The sequence below is a fragment of the Ambystoma mexicanum genome, chromosome 11, assembly GCF_040938575.1.
Source record: "Ambystoma mexicanum isolate Mex_15411 chromosome 11, UKY_AmexF1_1, whole genome shotgun sequence".
Classification (NCBI taxonomy): domain Eukaryota; kingdom Metazoa; phylum Chordata; class Amphibia; order Caudata; family Ambystomatidae; genus Ambystoma; species Ambystoma mexicanum.
This window is the reverse complement of record NC_090934.1, coordinates 683,355,939-683,372,412: the sequence shown is the minus strand read 5'-3', so window position 1 is coordinate 683,372,412 and position 16,474 is coordinate 683,355,939. Positions and strand designations below refer to the sequence as shown.

The 16,474-nt window shown below is 42.1% G+C and overlaps 1 protein-coding gene across 2 annotated transcripts in view; it reads left to right on the top strand.

Annotated features, from left to right (window-relative positions):
• DCDC1 (doublecortin domain containing 1) overlaps positions 1 to 16,474 on the top strand; it is a 218,562-nt gene that overhangs the window by 103,321 nt on the left and 98,767 nt on the right. For both annotated transcript variants that reach the window (XM_069623541.1, XM_069623540.1), the window contains exons 4-5: positions 14,185 to 14,323; positions 14,968 to 15,130. In XM_069623541.1, coding sequence (XP_069479642.1) covers positions 14,185 to 14,323; positions 14,968 to 15,130 — 302 coding nt within the window. The remainder of the gene's footprint in view (positions 1 to 14,184; positions 14,324 to 14,967; positions 15,131 to 16,474) is intronic.

The following is a 16,474-nucleotide window of genomic DNA, read 5'->3' as shown; positions in this document are numbered from 1 at the left end:
CTTCCTAATGTGCTTGTGGTATTTACTGCCTTTAGTTTGTCAGATCTGAAGCAGAGGTATTGTTCAGTTGGGGGAGGTGTGACTCAATGCTTTGCACGGTTTTACTTTTGGCTCATATCAGCCCATACTGGTTTAGCGCGTGGCTTTCTGTCCATCTTGGTCGCTGTTGTTGTGGCCCTCCACTGACTCCCCAGTCAGCCTAGCCACCACAATTATCTAGGTGTGTCTGTGTTAACCCAGCTCTGCCCCTGGTTACTGGGGTTGCTGCTTGAGTCCTGCTGGGGTTCATATCATTGTCCCAGACTATGCGTTCCCTGTCAGGGCCCCTTGTAAGTGATGGCATATCAGAGAGTAGCGTGTGTTTCTTACCGTTGGAAGGTCAACAACAGCAGGTGCTCGTGGGCTTCTCCAGCGTTTCACTCGGTTTGTATTTGGTTAATCGTGTATGGCAGTTGGTTCACAGCAGTTGACGTGACCTTCAGCCGTGAGTGCGTTGAGTGAGCACTTTGCGTTACATCAGGTGTTTCTGTTGGTGTTGTCTTATGGCGTAGCTGCGCTGTTGCCATTGGATCTCACCCCTGCCCTCTGCTGTAGACCCCTAGGGTGTCCCTATGCCGTTGCTGCTGTCAAGGGCCCTGCTTCAGCCTCTCAGGCGGCTCCTCAGTGTTGCGTGCTCCTTGATGTCACTCACCAGCTGATTGGCTGGGCTCCTCTCTCGTTTGCTCTGTCCCCGGGGCTCTTCACTATGTGCGAGTGCACAGGCACACTCCTTCTGCGCCTGCAGGTGCTTGGCTACTTCGCGTGCCTCCGAAGTAGGTCCACCGTGCCATGCTACCAGGTCTTCCGCTCACCTCTGCTTTTCACGCTGCAGCGTTGTTCTGTGGGTGCTCTGTTTCGTCGGCTCCAAGCGCACTTTCAGCTCGGCAGCAGTGGCTAACAGCAGGGCGTGCGCCGCTAGGCTCTCCTGGCCGACCCGCACTGCTCTGGTATTTTCAGGCAGCTTCTTCGTTTACCGAGCAGTGAGCCGGAGGCAGCGTCCGTATCCGCATTCGCTGTCAGCCCAGTACGAGGCGTCAGAGGGCCAGGCTTCACCCTTCCCCCACCTTCAGGCTTTGGCACCATCTGCCATCTTGCTAGACTAGGGGCACGGGTTTACCAGCTCCGTTTTTTGGATTGCAAACTCTGATTACCATCGGTTCATCCCCAATTAGGTGCGAAATTGCTTGTTCTGTGCCAGCGCTTTCGTTTCTGCAGCTAACATATCAGTTGCCTTATGTTGTGAGGATCATCTTCAGGATCAGGACGGGAGCTCTGTCAAAGCATGTCCTACTCCATGGGCTTAGGCCACGTCCCCAAAAAAACTAATTACAATGTATGGTGGTTTGTTGTTGATTAGAAATTGGCATTGTGATTTCTTTTTTGCTCAGTGATCACAACTTTGGTTTGAGCTGTATTAAGTCCTTCTCCTTGCATACATTCTCACGTTCCAGCAGCAAATTAACCAGGGCATTCTCTGCTTTTTCTAGCAACACAGTACCACCGGAAACCATTATTAGTTCTACAAGTCACTGTATCATTTTAGGAGCATCACTAGTTGAGGCCTGGAGCATGGCATAAAGCCAGTATATAAACAGAAGTGCTGCCAAGACACAACCCTGGCACACACCACATGTGAAATAAAAGGCCCTGGTCTGTTGGCCTTCTTTCCCATAGCAGACATAAGCCGTAATGGGCTCATACAAGGCCAATGACCACAAAAAGTAATCAGATGGAATGTTTAATTTCCACAGCCATTGGCTAAGTTATGGACGGAAGATGAAATCAAAGGCTGTGCTCAGGTCAATGAAGGCTATAACTAGTATTGCTTTCCTAATCTTCAATGATTTGCTATTGTTAATGTTTGATCTATGGTAGTTTTGCCCTCCTGAAATCCTAGCTCTCAATGTAATAGAACTTGGTTGTCACCTACCCACGCTATAGTCTTTTTTTTTTGTATGATTTACCCAAAGACCTTGGCATGTGTATCACAAAGTCAGATGGGGCACTAAGGACTTTCTCTTTAATTTGGGACCTTTTTATGATAACTCGCAACAATTTCTGCTGTCCTCTTGGACCATGTCACATCTGCACCATCCTTCATATGATTAAAGAGATTTGTTAGACTAGCAGCCCAAATCTCGCATTTCACTTCCTTTCCACGCTTGGGGCTTTACCATCCTAAATCACCTTAATACAGAGGACTTCTTAATGGTAATTGGCTGAAAGGTAACCCTGGACTCATGGGCCTGGGTGGACTAGAATAGCCCTAGTATTAGTCTGTCTACGTTCTTTTGGGAGCAGTGAGGATTCCATATGTAAGAGTGCAAAATGTCTGAACCATGTCTGCGGCATAAATGCCGGTTTCATGAATGCAGGACTGAAGGCAGCCCTTGGCAACGAGTTACCAAAACGGTTGCTGGCCATTTTGTAAAACAGCCTCCTGCAAGAATGACCAAAGCTCTTGTGTGGGCTAACTTACTATTTGCCAGAACAGCTTTGTAGGTTTTCCTTGCTGCTCACAAAACACTTCTATCTGTGGGCTGGGATTTCACACCGGTCAAAAGGTCCTTTCTACAAAGGCTAGGCCTTACTACAAAGTCTGTCAGTGCATCCTTTTGACCTGGAACCTCAGATGTCACTCTGATCATTTCTGTATCTGGAGCACAACTCGCCAACTCTAATAGTCATAAGGTAGAAGCACCACCCCGTGACTGAAACATGTTAACGTCTGGCTGCTCAAACTTAATTTGCCTAATTTGTGGGTACGACCGTCCACTATGGTGAAGGGATCTTGCTACTTGGTCAAGAAGGCGAGTGTGTAGGAGTGTAGGCAATCCATGGTAGGATCCTGCCTTAAATTCTTCTGCTGTTGCAAGTACCTTAATCTTAAGGAGGATTTTGGTTTCGAACTTTACCTTGATTTCATCCAACCCTCCCCCCCCCCCCCCCCCCCCCCGTTGCAGGGGCCCTTTACCTAAATCTGAGAGCTGGAACCTTGAGAATAGGTGCTAATACTAAGAAATTATATGGCATTCATAACGCGCCTATTCACAAGTGTTTCAAAGCACGAAAAATTGTCCGCAAACACCGCTGAGTGTTTGATTTGTAAGGCTACTATTGAATCAGTCTCCCACTTCTTGATTCTGTGCCATGGGGATGATGCACCGAGAGCTATATATTTACTACCCATGTTTAGACTAAATAGTATCCGAAGGGTAGTGGATGCATTACCTTTTTGCATAACAAATGGTGAGCTATCTGTGGTCCATTTCGTATCAAAGTATTTACACATGGCATGGTTAAGGAGATTGAGAGCTTTCAATGTAACTGAATAACCAACCTCTAGAGACATTTAAATGTTCTTTTTAATCTATTTTAGCAGTAATTCTATAATGTATTTATTTGACAAACATTATGCATGACTTTAATCATTTTGAAATGCTGTGCTTAATGTTTGATATGTGCTTTGAGGGCTCAATGACCTAATAAAGCTTATATGATGATGATGATGAAACAGAGTTGGGGTCAGACCTGTCTCCTCGGCTGGGGCCTCCATCTGGAACAGCCTCCCTGCCTCTCTCAAACTTGAGAAGAACCACCTCTGGTTCTGGAAGCAACTCAAGAACTTCCTTTTCGCTGCCGCTTTCTCACTTCCTCTCCCCTGCTGATGTACCTGACTGCTCCGCGCACTGGTCACCTGGTCACCCTCTGAACTCGGGCCGAGGCTCCTGCATGTCCAGTTACCCTCACACTGCCTCTGGGCTCCTCAGTACTTAAGGGTCCGTATCTGCAACCCTACAGTCCCTTCTCTCTGCACTTATGAGCCACCCGCTGGCTGCTCTTGTGAGTTAACTGCCCTTCCGCCTTCCCCTCTGGTACTTCTCCCCCTCCCTCTTCCCCGCAATTGCGCAAACTGAATGACACAAGGCCTAGTAACATTGTTATTTTGTCCTCTCTTGTTCCCCCCTCCTTCTCTTGTTGCGCCTAGAAACACTTGTGTACAGGCGCATTATAAATGCCACATCATATCATATTAACACACACCTCCATTATTGTATCTCTGTGTGAGTCTTGTTCAAAAACCCGTAAATTATTAATTACATTAGACCTTTTAACTTCAAGCAGTGCTTTAATCAGAAATCAACGTGCCATTGGATTTCAGCACAAGCTGAAAATCCACAATTTTACTTTTGGAGAGGACTTAAGTGTTGCATTTATATTTTAATCAGTGCATTGATTACTAAATATGGTGCAACAGGAGTTTGGCAATAATGGCAGATTAAGTAATATTAGAAGTAGGAGAGAGGATTTTTACTGAATTCCAGAGAAACCGACTAGGTGTACGGAATGCTGTCAAGTCACAGGTGGAATCAACAGGCTGCGCGGTGCGAAGAAGTTTGATGTATGATCTCATCATTGGACCCGTAGGGCACTCTATCACCCAGGAAAGCGACCTATCTGGGCAATTCAGCCAGAGTTGTGTTCTACCGATAGGCAGGGTAGGGGCAACAGACTCTTTTCATCTCTGTGGCTGTGCCCTGACCAAAGTGATATTGCCTCTGAGTTGGAGGATATGTGCAATACGATTTGTGTACACCCCTCCATAGTGTCTACCTACAGCTATAGAGATCTGTATCGCCCTGCCACCGATCCATGGGTCTTGGCATGGGTAGAGTTATGATCCACTCTGGAGTTAAACTGGATCCCCTTATCCCAGATGCTAGCATTGGTGTGCACCCCTGAAGACACCACCTGGGCAAGAACCATAGAAACAGTAACAAATTACTTGTTGTACTGCAACTGTTATATCGTTCCCCACAGGATGAAGGAGGGTGGGAATTCAATCATGACGGTCACACACATTGACCTACACAAGCACCCCAGGATATCTGTGAGCCAAAGTCAAGGAAGGGAGAGTGAGAACAACCCACAAACGCAGAGACCACTTGGCGAACTGAGCTTCAGAAGACTTCACCTAAGAAAACAGGAATAGTTGACGGGCAGGACCTCTTCCTTACCCAAACATGGCAGCCAGCCACCAATCCAGAGTCCTACTACTCACATGAGCCCAGACAAGGGTAAAGTGATAGATGCCAAGCAACAATCACGACTCATCAACAAGTGTTTGAGGAGGCCTATATAACAACCTATTTTCAAAAGGGATTGGGTGGGTGTAGCGGGAGATGGGACATTGATATGCTGAAGACTGGAGTAGGAGAGAGTCAGAAGAAAACCATGCTTGTAGAAGATGCACAGATCCAAGGAATGACTAAGGAGATCTTGAGCATTGAGGTTGCCAGTGGCCCAGAGCGGCGGCTGAAGGTGAGGTGCAGCACTGTGTGGAGAAAACTTGCTGGAGTGGGAGGCCATTGGTGCCCTTGACCAAAGCTGCCACACTTGCTAGAACAGAGCTGTGCTGACTCTTTTGCTTGAATTAGGGCAGATTCTGCCGCTCCTGTTGATGGCAAAGGCACCATATCCCTTGGAGCACAGTGAGTAAGGGATGGGTGTGAAATCCCTGACCATGTGAGAAGGTCATCATACCCCTTACCTCAGGGACTATTGCCCCTGACCAGCCAAAGACTGCTCCAGGCACTATCCTCCAAGTGGGGATTACAATTAGCAAGCAGGGTGCTCGTTGATGGTGTTTTGTTGGCGAATGACAGGAATGATAGGATCCTTTTTGTCACTCACCAGAGGAAGAAGCATTTCCTGATTAGAGTGTTTACTTGTGGCTCTAGGGTAAGTTTGTTGTCCATCAGGACCCCTAGATTTTTTATAGTCAACAATGGGGATGGGGTTGTACCGAATTCCCTGGGCCAAGGGATGTAGTGGTTATCGCCACTGTTTTTTGTGATCATCATTATTTCTGTTTTGCTTGGGTTGAGTTTGAGGAAGAGTTCATCCAATTGAATAAATCACAAAGGCACTTCTCCAACGTTGTGTTTTCTTCTTGAGTGTCTTGTATTTTGAAGACTATTTGTTTGTCGTCAGCCTAGTTGTAGCAAGTGAGGCTCTATCTTTTGATGATCTTGATTAGTTGAGACAGGTAGATGTTGAATAATAGTGAGGAGAAGGATGATCCTTGTGGTACTCCTCATGTGGATTCTCTTGGGTTGGATTTGAAAGGTTTCATCCATATGGTCTCTGTTCAGTTTGTAAGAAAGGATTTGATCCACAGTAGGGTACTGTCTGTTATTCCCAGTCCTTCCAATTTCGTGATGAGGATGTTGTGGTTAACTGTGTTGAATTCCGCAGAGAGGTCAAGAAGTATCAAGGCAGTACTGTTGTCTGAGTCTGCGTTTGCTTTTAGGTCATCCCATATTGAGAGGAGTGCTGATTCCGTTTCTTTCATTGGTCTGAAACCAAATTGTGCCTGGTCTAGTAGACAGTGTTCTTCCATGAATTATTGGGTTGTTTTGTATATGTATGTTTCAAGCGCTTTAGCTGGATGCAGGATGTTGGAGATTGGTCTGTAATTGGAAAGGTCCTCTACATTTCCTGCTGTGTCTTTGAGTTGCGGCCTGATGCATGCTGATTGTTGTTGAATGCCAACAATTTCATGACTGTATTGATGCAGAATTCTTGTGTTTTTTCCATCATACACCTGTGGTGGGCTCCCCATTGGTGCAGGAGTGACCTCTGAGAGATAGAATTGTATGGCTCACATCCTCCTGCAACCCCAGCAGGCCTTGGGACCTGCCCTAGGTCACAAATGAAGGAGAAGGGGATGATCATAAAGGGCCATGTCTCATTGTTGTTTTCATATCTATTACCTGGTTTTCACACAGTGTTCATCTCTGGTTCCTGTTCCTGTGCTCCACGTAGACACTGCAATTACCACCCTGAGAAAACGTGACCTAACACAGTGGCCTTGTGTGTTTGGAAGGGATATAGATAAGTCACCAGGTTTTTAGGCTCCCACAAAGTGGTCATTTTGTTAAATACTTTACAATTGCTTTCCATTTCACATCTAACATGAAACATTTACCCGTTCAGTTTAACACTTGGACTGTATTCACTTTCTGATCCAGCCCAATCAACTGGGAAAAGTAGGCAAGTGAAGAATGGGAAAATAATCTACTACTTGTTGAACTGTATTCCGTCAAGCAAGAATTAGTGGTAGCAAGTGATAAATGAACAGCATGACTGATTTCTGAGCATGCGTTATGAACAGGACCATAACGTGCACAGTTGCATTCAATGTGAATGTGTATTCTTTAAGTGGTAAATAATGTATATTTTATGTTATTTGTACCTTTTTGGTTTTTACCTTTTGTAATTGTGTAAGAAACATCTGTAGATTTATTGTTTTGACAAATGGATAGCTGTTTTATGCTTAAATGTGTACTTTCTCTAGTTCCTGCACTGTGCGACAGGGTCAAGGTCCAGACCCTGTCAGAAAGGAGCAGTGACTCCTCTCAACTTGGGCTAGGCAGCCTTTCAGGGCATTAACAGAGCCTGACCTATCCAGAGGTGCCATGAAAAAGTTGAGCGGGACCCAAAGTCCTCGACTCCCCAGAAAACTTGAGCATGCATAACATTAACCCTAATCCCTTAGCAATGCCTATGAGCCTTCTTTTCTTGTCAGGTTTCTTGTGTTTGTATGGACACCAAAGCAGCAAGAAAAAACTGTTTGCTCAAGTGACAGGAGCAATCCTGACAGGCTGTCACAATTCGACCCTCTTAGCTCTCATTCCTGCCACTTTGAGACCAGATTAGGTGACTGTTTCCTATTGGAATTTCCCGCTGAACCTTCAGAGACAGTGCTGTGGTGAATTGGGATCTCTAAAACCTATTTTCCATTTTGCTTCCCTTGCACATCCGTTCCGGGTTTTAGGCAAACAGTATGTTTTTTTTTATTCAAAAGACTATGCTTCCCAGAATGCTTTGCCCACTGCTTCCACTCCACCCATGCATGCAGATCTTGGCTGAAAAATGAGGATCACCTGTGGCTGGAAGCTGCTAGCAAACTGCACACCTAAGGCATGTGATCATTAGCCAGCCTCATTTTGCTTCAGTCCAGCACTGGTTATTGTTTCATTGTTCCTGTTGTGGCCAGTCCATTGTTCCTAGTTCTTTAGTCTTAGTTTCTAGTACTCAGTTTCTTGTTTCTTGTTGCTGGATTTCGAATTTAGTGTGCCATTTAGTATTTTCTGCTTCCTGGTTTCTGTTTTCAGTCAGCACTTTCCAGTTCTTTCTTTTCCTGTCTGTGCTCTATATTTCTCGACCTTGTTCTGTTCTGCAGTTATATTTTATTCTTTCAACACTTCTTACTGAGAGAATTCCTAATGTTTACCCTTTTCTTTCCCTTCCCTTGTTTGGGTTGGGGAGGTGTTGGGTTTGTAATTTAATTTTCCCACCACTTGTTCCTTGACTTCCCCTTGGAGTCTGCGCTGGTTTTTCTTTGCACTACTCTCTTAGTTCCCTATTGATTGTTAGATGTGGTGTGCTGTTGTGTTCAGGTCCTGTGTGAATGCCTTTATTTTCCTCCCTATCCTGTAAGCACGATTCCAACTTGTCCCCCGCCAGATGTCTTATGTATTAAGTTGTCCTCCCTTTCCTGTTACAGCCTTTCTTGGTACCTGTTTGATCAGCAGGGGTTGTGGGCTATGCTGACATTCCATGTGGTGTTTCTGATCTGTATGAGTATTCTCTTTAAGATACCTTAAATAATGCCATCAAGGGTGTCAGTTCATAGGACCTGTCATTGCTTTCCCTCTATGTGGGCTTAGTGCTGACAGTACCTGTAACAGCAATTGTGGGAGAGGAGCTTGCTGACTTTCCTTTTAATCATAAGGAACTCTGAAGTACTAAATTCACAACCCTTTTCATATATTTTTATTCATATCCCATTCTACTTGCCCATTCTGGGTGTTAGTGTACATATATCTTAATTCCTGAGCACATGTTGTTTGAAGTGTATCTTCTCATTGTGCACATTTCCCCTGCCATATCCAGTTCCCTTTGTCTCCCCATGACAGAGACCCAAAAGTGTGGGCCAAGAGGACCTTTTAAATCTTTCTGTTGCTCAGTCCCAAATCCTGGGGTTAAAGTTAAAGCTAGATGGCAATCGGGTGTGCAAACTAAGTGATCATTAAAGACATTGGGAGCCTTGGGGCAAAATAGCAAGGGTCTGCTGGACTATAAAAATCCAGATAGGTCAGACCAAATTGAAGGGTTTTCGTGTGAGGTCAAGAGTGGAGATGGAGGATTGAAAGACGAGGTGGTGCAGAGTGGATAGTGCCAGAGAAACTGTTGCAGTGTTTGGGAGTGAGTGCAGGTAAGGTGCTGCATGTGAGAGAGAGAGTGGTACCAATTTGGATCAGGTAGTGTAGTGTGGTGTGTTGGTGTGGGTGAGGTGTGTATAGTATGAGTGTAGGAGATTAAAGAGCGTGGAGCATGTAAGAGTGTGTGTGGAGATGGGTGCAAGGAGAGAACATTTGGCCAATTAGACAGATTCGTGCTCTGAAACACTTGTGTACGAGCGCGATACAAATTAAATATCAATATCAATAAGACAAATAGATAATTAGATAAGGCAGTAAGGATCACTAGTTGAACACCTGGGAGATTGTATCAGGGAGTAGGGAAGCTTGGCTAGGGTGGAAGGAGCACATATGGAGGTTGAAGAGAAAAGCAGGGATGGTCATAGTGTGATCTCTCACATTGTTTCGGAAACAGTCATTGAGAAATTAAAGAATAAACACATTGACACTTCCTACATGGATTCTTGTGGCTATCTCTGACAACAGTAAACCTTTATCCATGGATCATTTTTGTCACACTGTTTCGGAGCAACATGTGCTCTTCCTCAGGTGGCTAATCAAAAGATAATTAATGTCAACACACACAACCCTGTTGGCTAAATGTATTCCCCAGTAGTGCAAAGAAATTCCACACTGATCTGTCTTATGCAAAATATTTTATCGATCTCAAAAAGGTCTGCTTATGAAAAACATCCCCATCTGCCACTTCCACTGCCTTAACTAAACTGCTGATCAGTTTTACAAATATTACATTATAAAAAAACAGACATCTCTGGGATCTCAGTCAAGATGGGTCAACAATACTGTAAACACATTTTTAGAATTGCGTGATAATCAACACTTAAAGAATGATTGGCAACTTTAGCAAACCAAACATACATGCCTCACGCTGTTCTTGTTGTAGGTGAGTACTACATGGGTAACGTTCTGTTAAAAAATATTTTAGTGACAAAAAGCCTATACTATGATTGAACTATTCTGCTTCAACAAAGAAGTTTGGTGCATGCCAGCATTGAATGGTTGTCAAAAAGTGCAATGCCTTTCACTATGGTGCTAAAAGAAAGAAATTAAGTTGTCTGTGTTGATTGGTGTATATAGATGAAACCACAAGGAAAGTGATGACAGGAATCATCAAACAAACAACATCTGACAATTCAATACTACATCTTTAATTTTAAGACATTCCTGCCAATATCAACACAATTGCACAGTTACAATTTCAAGTTTTTGAAGTAGCATCAAGACAGCCAAGGGGAGACTAATGAAAATCCTAAAAAGCAACGTGAAATGTTTTAGCACATGCATTACATTGTACACCATGACATTAATGAACAGATATTTGATGCTTTTGTATTTAATGGATTTTTGTATGTATTGTCAGTGTTTGAATTGCAGAAAGTATTGTGTATATTTTGATTATTTCAATACGTTTTGAAGTGTGTGACAGTGGTCCTCGTCAACATTACTCAATCTATTATACTCTTATTATTCTCAGCACTATCACTTGAGACTTGTTGTTTGAACCCAAAATCATTAGGTAATATTTAGTTTTGTTTGGTAATATTTTCAAAAACGTCTTAAGTATTGATTATCAGGCATTTTGTCATAAACTTGTTTACATTTTTTTGATTACACAGCTAAAAAGGGCTTGAATTGCTTGTTAGAAGGGAAACCATGTGGGTAATTAGTAATGGATGTTTCTCTGTAGATCTAAAAGAAATAAAATATACAGGTTGCTCTAAGACACTATGATGTTTCAATTAGTGATAAATGAATTGTTAAACAGTCTGGGTTGTCACTAACCTCATGAAGCATGCCCTTGAATAATGCTACAGGACAGAAACACGTCAAAGTGATTTTTACACAAAGAAGATGTGAATATTTGTACATTTTTGTACTGTTTTGTGATTTTAATATTTTTTAACGTTTGGAAAGTGAATGTTTTCAGCACACCATCATGGTGGTTGTAACATATGTGTATCTCATTAATTTTCAGTCCAGCTAATATATGGAGACTAATGAATTTTTGAAAAATTGAAGTGAATTTTGTATGGAGTAAATTGGTTTTATTTTTACAAATACAGGTTTCCCTTCTATTTGCTAACATAACTGTTGTTAGAATTAATGGTGTTCCCCGTCCTCCAGTGCACATTGAAATTGCTTGAAACATTGTGGAAGTATTATTATGGGGAATCAATAAAAGTTTGTTAACACTTGAATTAGGGACATAACTAATTTAATAACAAAAATAACTACTCGTTTAAGAAGCAATCAAAAGAATAGTACAATCAAAAAGAAAACACAATTATCATTATTCACCATTTATGTGCACATATGTTTGTGTTGAAGACAATTGTTCATATCACTGGCCTTTAAATGAGTCTGGGCTCATGAACAAGTCCCGATCATTGTTCGCTCAGTAATGTAAGGAACTCTCTAGAACAGTCAGAAGGGTGTGGATCAAAACAAGTCAATTTCTTTGACAACATATTGGTTAGTTTTCTTAATACAGGAGGGCATGGGCATCTTTTTTCTAATGAACTCACTTTGGTTGAGTACCTCACTACAGCACCTGTAGAGGTACAAAAGCACCTCTTTTCAATTGTTTCTATAAAATGTATTATGTTTTCACACACTGATGGAAAATGCTTCAGAAATGCAGACTCTTTTTTTTTTTTTTTTTTTTTGTGCGGATTATTTGGAAAAGAAAACTCCAAGTCTTCCCTGTAAGGCATATATTGCCTAATAATCGATCATTTGCGGTTGATGTTATGTGATTGGTGACAGGACGGATTATATCCTAAGGGTGAAAGAAAGGCTCGGTTTGCCTCAGTAATTTGCAACCATGGTATCCAGAGGTGTCTGCTGATACTGCATTTGGCTTTGTGCTGTGGTGTTCTATTTCTATGAAGCTTATTGCACATGCAGAGTGTGCACCTATCCAGCAAGTTGACAAGGGCTCCGCTCTCTTCTATAAACTTTGACGTTTACAGGATGGGTCCTGAGAGGTATGGTCATGAACCTTCAAATGTGTGTGATCTCATTTTTATTCGTTTTTGCAACATGTGTGTTTTTTTCTTCATATCAAGAACATACAATTTAAATAATGTTTTACTTGTCGCCAGGATAAAGACTACATTATAATCTTTGCATTAAGCAACATCGTTTCATTTTCTAGTACAGTAAACCCGTATAACTAGGATTAAGCATTCAGGTTGAAAGGCGAACATACCTACACTGATGTAAAACAGAAATAAAGAATTCATGTTTTAGGCTTATATTTTCAAAATGTGTTCAATGACAGAATGGAATGGTGGCCCTCTTGAAAAAGGAATATAAAAAAAAAAACCTATAAACCGGTTACACCTACGCGTGTGGGAGGTGTTTAATACGGGGGAGTAAATTAGCCAAGACAACAACCTCAAATGTCAGAGGAAGTTACATCCCAGACAATGACATCATAACAAGACTAATGGATAATTCTGTTTGAGTGGGCACAGCTATATTTCTCTTTTTTTTTATTAGAATATTATGGTTTTATTGCTAAAGAAAATATGTTCTACTCTTGTTGCCAGATGTCCCAATTTGCATTAAAGCGTTGATGATATATAGAAGAGTTTTGTCTGGGTTGGAATTACCCAGACGTTTGGAAGGACATCAAGTGAATCTATCACATGTAATTACTTTTCATTAATTTCGTGCCTAGAGACACTTGTGTACAGCCGTGTTATAAATTACTTATCATTTCATATAATTTTCTATTCATTTCTCATCGTTACTCAGTGTTAAGTTTCAAACATTTTTGTTGTACAAAATTTCCTTCAGTTTTTTCAGTTTGTATTTTAAAAATATGAAGCTTTTGTTCCTTTGTACACAAGCATGTTCATGGTGTTCAATGCATTTCGGTCCCATGGACCATCTTCAGGAACAAAGTTTTACAAAAACCAAACACATTGCATCAATAGTAGCAGATAGTGTACTCATTGAGATTCTGACTTCTTGCATCCACCCTCTATCCGTGCCCATTCTATACAGGCCTAATTTGATTAGTTTTTCAACCATTGATTCTATTTTAAGGTCATTGTCCACCCTTGTCCTAGCAGTTCAGAAATTACTATCTGGGAGTTTGGCTTGTGGAATGATGGCAAGCTAATGTATGGTTGAAAAGCCAACACAATTCAACTTGGTTGCTTGTGCAGTTCTTGAGCCCATAGTGCAAGCTACTTATTGATCTTTGATGCTTCCTCCTATGACATGCATAATTCCAGGTATGCTTTGAATATACCTCCCTACTGCAATCCAGAATGATGCTGCACCTTAATGGATCCACATGCACTGAAGCGAACACAAGCATTCCTCTTCTCTACCACACCGCCAACTCCCGTTAGAAGTGATCTTGCATCCACTTTCCCATCCTCTGATCTTCTCCTGACTCCTTTCCTTCCACAGACTGAGTTCTGGACACCCCACGTGGTGGCACACAATATGCCAACTTTCAGGCAAGCCAGATGCTCTCAGACTGCTACCGTGGTGACCTGCTGCAGTATGAAACCCTGTACCATAACCTAACATATAAAAGCACTCTGTATCAGCCTACAAGTTCATACGTGTCCATTGTCTTGAATTATTGCCCACGCATATATGTTTTAAATCATTGTATTTCTATTCATAACATGTCTTTCGGAGAGGCCAAGTCTGTTTGCACGTGCAATTTGCACATTTTCACTGTCGTAAATGGATTTGAGGCCGCAAAAATGATTTGCCAAGTGTCACCATCATGCTTGTGTCTGATTCATATAATACGTATGTTTAACAAATTGCAAAAACAGGTCTTAACTATGATCTCGTCTTTATGAAATCATTTTTCTTTGGACAGCTATTATTCAGAAGCGTACCAGAAGTGTCTGCCAGTGCCGCCAGTCTTTAAACGGCAACCGTGGGTGATTCGAGTGCGCGCGTACAAGAATGGAACGATCAGCGCGCCGGTCAGAGTGGCTGCATCTACAATGCGCATGGTAACCATTTAACGCACATTTTTTGCATGATAGTTTTCATAAATCATTTAGGTCAAAAGGAAAGTCTAGCTGGACCCCAACAAAAGGCTAGGTCCGAAATTTCAGCAACTTTCATTGTGCAAGTGCAATTATTCTTTTTTTTATATATTTAATTTAGTTTATTACAAACTTTTGGAAAAAAAAAAACGGACAGCATAAAATATAACAATTCATTCAATTCAAGTGCAATTAGTTCTACAGCAAAAATTGGCTTAGTGCAAAAAACATTCTTTCAATGCATTTTTGTATCAGGAACATTTTGCACTGTTGGTAGAAGTAAGGCAACCTTTGCGCTGGTGGAAAAATACATTGAAAGACTATGGAGCTGATTCACAAAGCATTTTTCAATGGGATTGTGCCGTTGTAAAACGCTTTTTGGTAAATCTGATCCTATATTTTCTGCACTATTGCTAATTGCACTTGAACCAGAGCAACGGTTCTGTGGCACTGCAGCACAAGACGTTAACATCTATATTGATAACTATTTCAGCAAATGAAACACTAATATATATGGTACAAGTTCCTGGACATCAGATGTGTGTGTCTCCTAAAACGTGCATGGTTCCTTTGGGTCTGTGATCTCTTGCCCGATGTTCCCATTTTAGCTGCTTCTGCAGTGCACTGTGAAGTTGAATTTAAACATGGCCGCCAGACGTGTGTTCCTGGAAGACGGCACTGAAGCGCTGGAACCAAAGGACATGCCCCACGACTCCGATGTGTACATCTCAAGTGGAGAACCTTTCTTGGATCCCTGCAAAAGAATTAAAGGTAGGAAGAAAAAAAAGCAAACGGCTTAAGGGTTGTAATTAAACATGATGTTCACCCGGTCTTTTGTGCATGGTTTAACAAAACGAATGTTTACTCATTCACAGCTCAGGAAGAGGATAGATAATGTGCTTAATGGAAGACGAATCTACTGACAGCAACGCTTATTGCCGTTCATTAGTATTGGTGCCTGATTTAATATAAATCGGAATAGACATTAGGAACCCTGCAGGGGGTTAAATGGTGAAAATAACATAAATTCAATCTGAGATTATTGAATTTGCTGTTTAGTTTCCTTGACACCTAACAGACACAATTCATTAGGCTTGTTACGCCCGACATGAAACAGCTGAGAGTTAAAAATGCTTTTGCAAATGGAGTTTCACATGGATGTAATAATATTGTTGTATACATGATAAAATACGTTTGCGGCATTTAAACAAGCGATTCAGCGTGTTTACCCATGTGATTTACAGATCAATCAAGACTGATTTTTGATGTGGGTAAAACATTATGGGAAGGCCAAACTGGTTATGATAGATTACTAATAAGAACCCATATAAATATATTTTAGGAAAGCGTTTGTGCATACCATTTTGATCGGAAACAAATGAATGTATTTTAAAATGTATCTACAGCAAAGAAGTATACCCCCAGTCACTTTGTACTTCCCAAAAATGATCAGTCAACGAATTAACAGAGGCATGATAAAAAATGCCGAAACCCACGGATGTGCAAGATTGGGGACAGTTTAGTGGGAGGCTGCTGCTGTAGTCTTGGAGAAGTTGAAAGCCACATGCTTGAATCTCCTCTGGCCCACTCAGGTTGGCTGGTTATTGAGGTTTACTAAACGAACACCATTGACTTCGGGGGAGATCCTGGGAATTGCAGTGCCTTTAAGCTGGAAGCCCATGGAGTTAACTGCATTTCATTTTAAGTGGTGTATACTTGTTCTAGTCCTTATTTGTTCAACTAGTAATGCATGGGTTAGAAGATGAAATGTCCCGGGAGGAGTCGGGGCGAGGGCTATAGTGGGCTATGGTCAATGCCCGCCGCAATATAGTTTCAGAAAGAAATGATTTCTTTCTGTGTTCACAGTGTGGGCAGTGGCGGAAAAGGAAAATAATTGGTGGGGGATGTCACAAGGACCGGGGTGAGGGCAGAGTTTGAGGGGCGATGCCCGTGGAGGCAGGGGTTAGGGGGGGCAGAGCTGGCAGTTGGACCTCCGATCAAAGGAAATGTCCAAAATAAATTTAAAACGTCGCAATTTCTTTCATGCTGCTTCTTTTCCAAACTATATATCAATTCCACTTTAAACCACTTCCATGGCACTGGCGATGGGTTACT